Consider the following 11,726-nt stretch of genomic DNA (forward strand, 5'->3'; position numbering starts at 1 on the left):
TCTTGGCTGTCGGATCAAAATAAAAGTTATCATTGCAGCAAAGCAAATGATTTACAGACGCAGATAATATGACACAAAATACAGCCTAACCCTAAAAAATGTTGTGGGAGGATAGGGCTTAAATTTAAGGGAAATGTAGGAACACAAGACTTAATTTTGAAAATGTCCTAGAAATGTGGGAACATAGGGCTGTGGGAACATTGGGCTGTGGGAGCATTGGGCTGTGGGAACATAGGGCTGTGGGAACATAGGGCTGTGGGAACATAGGGCTGTGGGAACATAGGGCTGTGGGAACATTGGGCTGTGGGAACATAGGGCTGTGTGGGGACCATTGGGCTGTGGGACCATTGGGCTGTGGGAACATAGAGGCTGTGGGAACATAGGGCTGTGGGAACATAGGGCTGTGGGACCATTGGGCTGTGGGACCATTGGGCTGTGGGAACATTGGTGTGGGACAATAGGCTGTGAGAAAATAAAGATGTGGGTAATGTAGGGCTGTGGGAACATAGGGCTGTGGGACCATAGGGCTGTGGGAACATAGGGCTGTGGGAATATAGGGCTGTGGGAATGTAGGGCTGTGGGAACATAGGGCTGTGGGACCATTGGGCTGTGGGAACATAGGGCTGTGGGACCATTGGGCTGTGGGAACATAGGGCTGTGGGACCATTGGACTGTGGGACCATAGGGCTGTGGGAACATTGGACTGTGGGACCATAGGGCTGTGGGAACATAGGGCTGTGGGACCATAGGGCTGTGGGAACATTGGGCTGTGGGACCATTGGGCTGTGGGACCATTGGGCTGTGGGAACATAGGGCTGTGGGACCATTGGGCTGTGGGAACATTGGGCTGTGGGACCATTGGGCTGTGGGACCATTGGGCTGTGGGAACATAGGGCTGTGGGACCATTGGGCTGTGGGAACATTGGGCTGTGGGACCATTGGGCTGTGGGAACATAGGGCTGTGGGACCATTGGGCTGTGGGAACATAGGGCTGTGGGAACATAGGGCTGTGGGACCATAGGGCTGTGGGAACATAGGGCTGTGGGAACATAGGGCTGTGGGACCATTGGGCTGTGGGACCATTGGGCTGTGGGAACATAGGGCTGTGGGAACATAGGGCTGTGGGAACATTGGGCTGTGGGAACATAGGGCTGACCCCTGTAGTTTAACTTTGAGGATTAAATGTCACTGATGGTGCAAGAACTAACACCTAATGTGTTTGTCTCTAGTCTTATTCACATTTTTACTGATGAAGCTTAACAAGTATTTTATTTGTTAAGGCTCCTGGTGCAACCTGAGCGATGATCAGAGAGTGTAGATTTAGTTTTCATCAGCAGTCCATCTGTAGTGTGCACACCGATCGTTATTTTCAAAACTATAAATCATTCTTTGCAACATGAATATATCTGAAAACATGCTCTTATTCGCTACTCAAGGTCCACTTGTTCTGTCAAATCTTCCCTTATTGAATTCAATAAGTCTTACTAAATAACAGTGAGGAAATATAGATCAACAGAAGTACACATCCAGGACAATTGTACAGACATGGGACCGGATGTCCCTCCAAACAAACTTCGAGCTAGCGAGCTACATGCTCAAAATCTCAAGTTTTGGATAAAATTTGGATGGTGCAACAAGGCAGGTCTGCGCGGTTCTTTCAGGGAATGATTGTTAAGATTTACTAAGAATATTTTTAGGTAATTTCCTCTCTAACTGGGATGTTTTGGGACTGATTGGTGGGATTGCTGTGGGACGAAGTACACACGGAGATACACTGGTAAGAGCCAATGAGGTTTAACCATGTATCAGCTAATTTAAATAGCTCACGCTGCTGTATTGTAACAGTTATCTTCATTTAATATTGGATGTGGAGTTTCCTTTTGCAGCATGCAAATGTTCCACCAAAACAAGTTCCTTTTGAGACTATTTAGCAGAGCCACTGTGGCTGCGTCCGGAGCTTAGCGCCGACCAAGACGATTGTGATTGGTTTAAAGAAATGCAAACAACCCAGATCGTTTTCTCTCCTATCCCAGAATGCATCTGTGGTGGAGCCAGGCTTCACTCCTCAGGGCTGTGGAGACAGAGCTGGCTATCCGAGACTAAGGAATACATATATTTATATTTATCAGCTGATAGACAGACGTTTTTTAACTTTAGATATAACATCACGTTCAACTAAAAAAAGAACAGAGAAGAGAATACTGTGATAGATGTAATGCATTTTATTTTGACAGTCAAATATAAAAAAATATAATTTTTAGAGAACAAAAATAAATTTATGATTTACAAAATCAATAAGGCAAAATATATACAGTGCAGTGAATGTAAATGAGTGCAAAACATATTTATCATAGATTGTCTTCACCAAAATGTGTTTTTTTTCTCATTTAACAATCACAATAAAAGTGCAGTTTTTCAGTAGTAAAGTTTCACACTTTCTCTTACATGATGAAGAAAATACTCACAGATATACACACGCTGTACATCATCTACATACGAAGGAAGAGAGCATAGATATATATAGATATGTAGATCCTCAGGCTTGTGAGATGCGTCTCTGTCAGTCTTGAGAAGGACATCTGTCCCCGTTACGACCAGAACGACTTATAGAAAAAGACTTTTGGATGTCCATGCGAAAGAAATGCCAAAACTATGAAACATGGAAAACATGTTGCTGATAAAATGCTGTTCTACAATATCTTACTGTTACCAACATGTTCAATTTATAACTCTCCCATTGTACATTTATAAACACATATATATACATACATATATACATATATACATACATACATACACATATATATATATATATATATATATATATATATATATATATATATATACACACACACACACACATCAATCGCTGCGGCAACCAGGACTCGTTAAGTCGCTGCTCCTCAAAGTGTTTCCTGCGTTACAGTCAGTGGTAGCTTGTTTTCTGGTGATTCCTGCCGAGTGTCTCGGAGCTCAGAGCGGCCCAGCGACATCACCTCCTCTCCCCCGACGGAGCTCTGATCTGGTGTCGGCACAGCGGGCACGTGCCAAAGTCCTCCACGACTCTGGAGGCGCATGCGTTACACAAACAGAGGTGGCCGCAAGGCAGCGTGATCCTGGCCTGTTTCTCCATGCACACCACACAGTCCGACACGCAGCCTCCACCTGCCATCAGACACAAACATCACAGTTACAAGACTGACATCACAGATAGTTTCTCTCTAAACCAGGGATCTTCAACAGGGGGTCCGGGACCCCTAGGGGGGTACTCAGAGTCACTGCAGGGGGGCCTCCAAATTGTTGTCAAAAAGTTTTAAAATGTCTTAACATAATTCTAACATATTATTAGCAAATATAAATCCCCACTGATGATATACTCACTGGCCTATAGGTGAGGTAGTCACTAAGATAGTAATCCTAAGATTCTTGTGCCACGTGTAGGTTTAACATTAAAAGATGATTTATAGAATCATGCCAACAATTACTGTTTTAATAGCTTGGTATTCTACGCAAAAAAAGATGTATATAAAGGCTTTAGGTCGCCTACACATTATTGTAAGCCCAGTTTAATATGCCTAAAACCTAACCAAACGGCTTGTGATACAACGTTTTATAAATCTTGGTTCAGATGATACAAAGTAAAGCATGTTTGTAATTTAAGGCTACCATCTCTGTTTGGATTAGGAAACCCAGTCACAACTTGGTGCGGAGGGCTTCATATGTTTTAATCCAGATATGAAATACTTAGAGAATAGCAGTAAGACTATGTTCACACTTGGCGTCTTTTTTAAAGCTGCCAGCATCTGTTTTACATTATAATCCTACGGAGTAGGCTAGACCGTGTTTTCAAAAAAGTCCGGACCCTTTTTTAACCCTCATGTTGTCCTCGGGTTGACCAGTTTTCAACATTTTTTTATATCAGAAAATATGGGACGTCGATAAAGGGCCGACAATGTAAAAAAAAAAAAAACACGACCAAATGTTAAATAAAGCAAAAAAATGTGTCAAAAAGTCAAAAATAAGCACCCAAAATATTGAAAAAGTGACAAAAAAAAGCATAAAAAAACGTCAGAAAAAGCTATTAAAATGTTGAAAAAAGTGACCAAAACAATGGAGAGAAAAAAACACTAAAATGTAAAATACAAAACTTTGAAAAACACATTGATATAGGGACATTGTTTTCATGGTTGACGGGAAGACAACACGAGGGTTAAACGCCACCGCCGGCTTTTTTCTGCAGCTCAGAGCGTCTTTTTATGAAGTTGAAGAAAGTGACAGAAGTTGACGTGACAACATTTGTTTGTTCTGTTAAGAAAATAAACTTTTTTTATTCTCCCGGGGGAAAGTCCTGAGGTTGTTTGACTGCTGCGCTCCGTTAAAACTACTACGGCCAATAGAGGGCGCCGCCACTAGAAACGTAAATATAGGTCAGAATTGCTGCTTGAACAAACTAATTAAGCGTTTTTCGGGGAAGGCCAGTCTCTACAAAACACTAAAATCAGACTATTTGGTCGGATGGACTCTTTCTTACCTGCTGGGACTTCCAGAAGGGAGATGCATTCATCGCTGTTTCCACAGAGCCTCGAGACTCGAGACAAACTGTAGTGGTTGTCAACGTCAGGCGAGGTGAGGCGTTCAGGTGCAGGACAGGACCGTCTGGTGCGAAGCAGATCCCTTTTCTCTGAGCCTGCAGCAAAGAGTAGAGGCATTAAATCATTTATTTTTCATAACATTTAAACCAGCGCTGCAACTAACAATTATTTTCATCGTCGATTAATCTGTTGATTATTTTCTCAATTAATCGATTAGTTGTTCGGTCTATAAAATGTCAGAAAATTGTGAAAAATGTGGATCAGTGTTTCCCAAAAAGCCTAAGATAACGTCCTCAAATGTCTTGTTTTGTACAAAACTCAAAGATATTCAGTTTACTGTCACAGAGGAGAGAAGAAACTAGAACAATATTCACATTTAACAAGCTGGAATCAGAGGATCTTTCCTTTTTTTTTCTCTAAAAGAATGACTCAAGCTATCAAAACAGTTGGCGATTCATTTAACAGCTGACAACTATTCAAATCATCTTTGCAGCTCTTATTCAAACAATCTCTCGGCATTGTCATGTGAAATGAACCAGAACGAGAAAAACCGGCTGCACTTTAAACGTTGCACAGCAAAACATGCACTCATTGTTATTTATAGAGCACCTACCCAGGAGAAAAATGGAGCGCGTCTGCCCGTAGACGTCGATCATGGCCCACAGCGGCCGGCTGAGGTCCACCCCCGACAGCACCTTCTGCGCCTCGGTGTTGCTGCTGGAGACGTACACGGAGCCTCCGTGAGAGACCCAGAACTGCAGCTCCGAACCCACCTGACAAGTAGGGGGGTAAATCACACCTTTTAATCACCATATTTTGGACAACGATACGATATTTACTGATATCACAAAGTCTGCCACGATGCAATTCCGATTTGATTCAATTCAGGGGCCTGCGACCGATACGAGGCGATGCAGAGGCCCATGGCCAGGCGCCATTGCTATTATGATGGCGGAGAGATTTTCAGGAGAAGAAACTGATCTGCTCGTGCGTTAAGTGAAAGCTCGTGAGGAGATCATATATGGCACGAGCACTATGCCACCAAAATGGTGTTAAAATAACAATGAAATGCTGCGTTATTAGATAGGGCCCCTGTTGTGATTTGACAGCATAAATAAAATGTAATTGAATCGACACATGGCTTCAGATGGACGTAGCGCTGCACCCGTACCTGGCAGTGGGATTCTGGCACAGGAACAGCCCAGTGGCCCGGTTCGTCGGTGAGGTTGGGGATGGCCATGACGGGCAGCGGCAGAGATCTGGCCGTGGGCGGCACGTTGGTGAAGCCCACGCGCAGGGCGCCGTGCCAGTTGTGCGAATCTTTCTCCACCCGGAGACGGAGCCTCTCCTGGGTCTTCATCGGGCGGCTGCTGAACACCAGGCCGTTCTTGAACGTGGCGCCCGTCCTCTCGGCGAGGCGGCACCCTTGGCTCAGGCGCACCTGGTCGCCCGTGGCCCGAGGGTGGAAGGTCAGAGGACCGAGGCAGGACAGGCTGCACCTGGGAGGCGCATCCGACCCAACATCTGCAAAGACAAAACAAAGACACACACTGTTAAAAATAACTGCATTTTACAAAATCATTACGTTATATTTTTACAGATTTTGTCTGGTATTTTTTTTAAACACGGAAACATTTGACCTGTTAAACGTTTATGTACTATCTGTGAGTGCCAAAACTCAATAAAGAAATTGATTTAAAAACTGTAACTGTCACTGTGACTGTGAATAAACATTATTTTCTTTATTTTTTTTGCAGATTTATTTTTAAACTGTTAAAATATATTCAGTAATGTATCATAATTTCATAAATATTGATCTTCTATTTAATAGATTAAACTGCATTCAAGTTTAATACTGTAAACACATTTCTTAAATTAAATAAAATGAGTGAATAGAGGAAATATTTTTTTTACAGGTGTAAATATTCCTCATTATTAAACATTAAAAAGACCCCTAAATACACCACATTTTGTGTAAAATTGAAGCTACAAACTGTATTTTAATATGAAAAAGTATTGTATTTTTACAAGAAGGTGGAAGGCAAGAATAAGAAGCTTAGATTCAGGATCGCAGCGTCTTTCAGGAGCAGTTGGGAAACATTTAAGGAGTCGGAGGGAAGAATGTGTGGGATGAGCTGTGAACGGGACAAATAATAATATCGCCTGTATGAACCAGTGCGGACTGTATCCAACGTTGACCTGCAATAAATCCACTGCATCGTAAAAAAATTATAATTAAACAACTCATGATAAAGAGTAATTTCTTAACAGCTTTACCCTTGAGGTAACTTTTTGACCACACAGGATGTTATGATTGAGATGTTATCATTGCTTTACTACAGTGTAATAAAGTGTATTACAGACTTAAACTGGTAAAACTGTAAACAAGTCAGAATGAAAGTAGCAAGCATGCTTTCACTTTGGAGGAACATGTGAAGTAATTCCTGTAAAGATAGATAGGATGGTTTCCAATCATAACAAGGATGCAGTAACTGATAATACATGTTGATGTGTGAGCCCGGTGTGCAGAACGCCGGACTATGAGTCAAGTGACAGAAGTTGACCTAAAGTGCTTTCCAGTCGAGGCAGATGGTTAAATAGCCGCCACGATACGGATAACCAACGTTAAAGAAATAGAAGGTGCATAACTTTTAGGAAAGAAACTGATTAAAATTAGATTAAAGAGCAGTAAGAGGAGGTTAGGAGAGGACTTGGCAGAAGCCATCGGAGTGAATACGTTTCATCTCATCATCTAGCTGCTGTTTGTCAACAACATGTGACAGAATATCTCATCATAAAGAGTCATATCTTAAAGACTTATTGGGAGTTTAGCTTATTCACCGTAACCCCCAGAGTTGGACAAGTCCATACATACCCTTCTCAAATCAGTGCGTGCTGTAACGCTGTCTGATGGCTCCAGCGTTAGCTTAGCCTAGCACAGATCCTGCAGGTAACTGGTTCCAACTAGCCTACTGCTCCGAATAAGTGACAAAATAACACCAACATGTTCCTGTTTACATGTTGTGATTTAGAGTCACAGCGTGTACAAAAAACAACGTAACATGAGACACAGCCATCTTCTAACCAGTAAACAAACTGGGAACTATATTCTCAGACAGGCTTGCTGCGAGCATATCATTCCGCCCAAGTACTATATTCTTCCGCCTGAGAATATAGTTCCCGGTTTGTTTACTGGTTAAAAGATGGCTGTGTCTCATGTTACGTTGTTTTTTGTACACGCTGTGACTCTACAAATCACAACATGTAAATAGGAACATGTTGGTGTTATTTTGTCACTTATTCGGAGCAGTAGGATTACTGGAACCAGTCACCTGCCTGTTCTGTGATGGCCTGATGCTGCTGGAACCGTCAGACAGCGTTACAGCACGCACTGAGATGAGAAGGGTATGTATGGACTTGTCTAACTCTGGGGGTTACGGTGAATAAGCTAAATTCCCAATAAGTCGGTGTGTTCCTTTAACCCTCGTATCTTCCACCTCGAGGTAACTTTATGACAACACTGACAATATTTTATCTGTATATACAGGATGTTAATAATCATTGCTTTACTACAGTGTAGTAAAGTTGATTAGAGATTAGTTAATTGGAACTACAGTAGTAGGCTGTAGTTCCATTGAGACAACCTGTAGGGGGACCGAAGAGGGAAAAGTTAAATGGTATTCCTTTAAACACAAGGTTAAACTGTAAACAAGTCAGAATGAAAGTAGCAAGCATGCTTTCACTTTAGAGCTCACGTGTCCAACTCAACTTTTTTTTTTTTTTTTTATGACGTTTCTGATGATGTTTCTGACGTTTTAGGTCGCTTTTTTTATGCTTTAGGTGCTTTTTAAAAATGTTTTTGGCCACTTTTTCTGATGTTTTTGGTGCTTTTTCCAGCGCTTTTTTAAAAAACTTTTTTCTTCGATGGCTAAGGAGTTTTTTTCTGACTTTTTTGGGACTTTATAGAATAGAATAGAAAACGTTTTATTGTCACTGGACAGCAGCTGTCCAATGACAATTTTTCTGCAGCTCACCCTCAGTGATACACAAATAAAATGACAAGTACCCTTATAAAGGCAAAAGACACAGAATAAAAACAATACATTTTATAAATACAATAGTAAAAAAAGTCAGATATTGCACATTTGTATTCGCAGAAAGACTGCTGTTGAACCATTATCAGTCTTTCTGCGGATACAAACGTACAATATCTGACTTTTTATGAGGCCCAAACTGTAAAAAGATAAGTTTTTTGGGTGGCATTATAGGCCTTTATTTATATAGGACAGCTGAAGACATGAAAGAGGGGGAGCGACATGCAGCAAAGGGCTGTAGGGCGGAGTCGAACCTGTGGCCGCTGCGCTAAGGACTTAACCTCTATAGGTGGGCGGCTGCTCTACAAGGTGAGCTACCCAGGCGAATAGGCCCAGACTGGAAGTGAGAAAGCTATATCCTTCCTCTCATCATCCAGCTGCCGTTTGTTAACAACTGTGACAGAATTTACCGTAATAAACCGATAAAGAGTCATATCTTAACCCTCGAGCTGTAGTCACAGGACGTTGATTTACTACAGCGGTAAAGTTTATAGATGATACATCAGGAGATTAAACTGTAAACAAGTAATAATGAAAGTAGCACAGGTGCTCTCGTTTCAGGAGCAGGAGGAGGTTTGACATTCATGCAAACATGAACATTGTTTCCAATCATAACATTTCTCTGTTATCTGCAGGCTGCTGAGTGTCTGGCTGTCTGTGAAGGACCAGTAGTAAAAAACAAAGAAAGGTTTGTTACAAAGATTATTGAAGCTCAGCAGAAGGACTTTGTGCTCCGTTTAGGAGAAACAGGAAGCTGAGAAAGGCGACCAGACCACATCTTCTCTGATGATTTTAGAATTTTTTTTAACCCTTGTGTTGTCCTCGGCTCGAATTTGACCCGTTTTCAACGTTTTTTTTAATATCAGAAAATATGGGGACGGCGAGAAAGTGCAGAGAAAAAAAAAACAAAAAAAACAAGACAAAATGTTAAAAAAGATTATAAAAACGGTCAAAACCGTGGCCAGGTTGGTACAGTGGTAGAGCAGGCGCACATGTACTGAGAGGTTTATGCCTCGACACAGAGGTCCAGTGTTCGAATCTGACCTGTGACGATTTCCTGCATGTCTTCCCCCCCCCTCTCTCTCTCTCTCTCTCTCTCTCTCTCTCTCTCTCTTCCCCCTTTCTCACCTAGCTGTCCTGTCAAAAAAGGCGAAAAAGCACCCAAAACATTAAAAAAGTGAAAAAAACATTGCGGGAAAAAATTTCAAAAAAAACGATTAAAATGTTGAAAAAAGTGACCAAAACAATGAAAAAAAAAAAATCTAAAATGTAAAATACAAAACTTTGAGAAACGTGACTGAAACATTGCGATAAGGACAACAAAAGTGTTTTTGTCATGGTTGACGGGGAGACAACACAAGGGTTAAACTGTCCGCATACCTTTTTTTAAACTATTGTTTGGTGACTGTTTGTACCGACTGTACGGACTGGGAAGCTGCAGATGAATTGCCCATTTATTGGTACATTATTGGTACATTAATACAGTTTATATATATATATATATATATATATATATATATATATATATATATATATATATATATATATATATATATGTGTTTAGAACTAACAGAATTTAGTGTTTCAGAACACATAAGTTTTACGGATCAGTACAATGCCAATAACCATTTTCCCCCTTTCTTTTTTTAATAAGAAAGACAAAAAATTATAATAATGAAAAATCTGAAAAAATAAATCACAAAATAGATGAATATACACATACATATGCATACATTAATAGATAAATTATAATCAATAAATGGGATTAATAAAGTTTCTGAATTGAATTAGAGTTGCAGTAAACGATAACACACACACAAGGGTGTATATTTGCGGCTGTGACTCACACACGTGCAGCATTAAGCAGCTAAACTCGTTTACTCATCAGTGACAAGCTCACCTTTTATCTGCTTCACGTCACTCTTTACATCACTAAATATAAAGTTATGTTTGCACAAAGATTTCTTTCACTAACTTTTGTGTCACTGGAATGTAAAATTGCAACTGAATTTGTATTAACTTATTTCAGTATAATGATTAATAAGTTTTATCAAGTTCTCTGTAAGAAGAAGAAAAAGAGGGTTAGGGTTAGGGTTAGAATAAAAGTCTCACCAGAGTTCCCGTTGCTGCTCTCCTTCACCATCTTGCAGAAGCAGAACGAGCTTTCCTTCGTGTCTCGAGAGAAGATGTGTTCACGTCTGTTTCTCAGGTTCATTGGTCATGAAGCAGGAGAGTCGGCAGCCTTTAAAACACGGAGCACATGTGCTTTCAAAACACAAACATCCCCTCCTACATCACATGGTAGCCAAAAGGAGGAGGAGTGAGGGAGGAAGTGAGGGACAGAGGAGGGAAGGAGGGAGGGAGGATCTAAATTTTGGAAAGTTACCTTGAGTTAATTGAAGGGTGGAAGGGAAGGAGGCCAGCATTTCTCTCTTTAAGTTTCTGTTCAAACCTGGACAGCAGGAATGGCAACACGTGATGATGAAACATTGTTTAATGTTGAAGCGTTTTACAGGAATTATACCGTGTAAGATTCCATGTGTCGGTGTCAAATAAAAACTGATTGACTGACTGTGTGATCTTTGCTCCGATGCCGACCAGTATCGCTTTCAGTATTAGTCATGGTCTTGTGAAGGCAAACATGTTTATGATATGTAGGAAATGCCCAACTTTACACTCACTCACTCACTCACTCACTAACTGTAATTTGTCTTCATGTTGTGTTTCCTGTATTTGAAGCTGCAGGTATTTTTTGATTGATTGATTCTTTATTTCTGTGTCATGTACGCAAAGTGCCCAACCCTCGTGGATGTAGAAGACACCAAATAAAATCTGCTACAGAAAAGGATCCTTTCTCTAAAGGACAACTCACTTTCTTTTGGATCATCCAGCCAGAAGAAATCATCACACAGTTTGAATGCAAAAAATGTTATTTTTTGCCAGCAGGGTCAGATGTTTGGTGAATGTAGTTTGAGAATGTGGTTTTGTGTTTACAGTTTTGAGAAAATGGGTGAGGCTCTCAAGAAGTGTATCTTATCTT

General features: G+C 40.9%; 1 protein-coding gene across 1 annotated transcript; it reads right to left on the reverse strand.

Annotated features, from left to right (window-relative positions):
* Positions 1-2,207: 2,207 nt before the first annotated feature.
* Positions 2,208-10,916, reverse strand: LOC120560036 (E3 ubiquitin-protein ligase NEURL3). The gene is made up of 5 exons (XM_039802138.1): positions 10,799-10,916; positions 5,764-6,116; positions 5,206-5,365; positions 4,532-4,687; positions 2,208-3,165 (listed from the first exon to the last, which is right to left on the reverse strand). The coding sequence occupies exons 1-5, from the start codon at positions 10,899-10,901 to the stop codon at positions 2,993-2,995; spliced, it is 945 nt and encodes a 314-aa protein (XP_039658072.1). The 5' UTR covers positions 10,902-10,916; the 3' UTR covers positions 2,208-2,992.
* Between the last annotated feature and the right edge of the window lie 810 nt (positions 10,917-11,726).

The sequence above is a fragment of the Perca fluviatilis genome, chromosome 6, assembly GCF_010015445.1.
Source record: "Perca fluviatilis chromosome 6, GENO_Pfluv_1.0, whole genome shotgun sequence".
Lineage (NCBI taxonomy): Eukaryota > Metazoa > Chordata > Actinopteri > Perciformes > Percidae > Perca > Perca fluviatilis.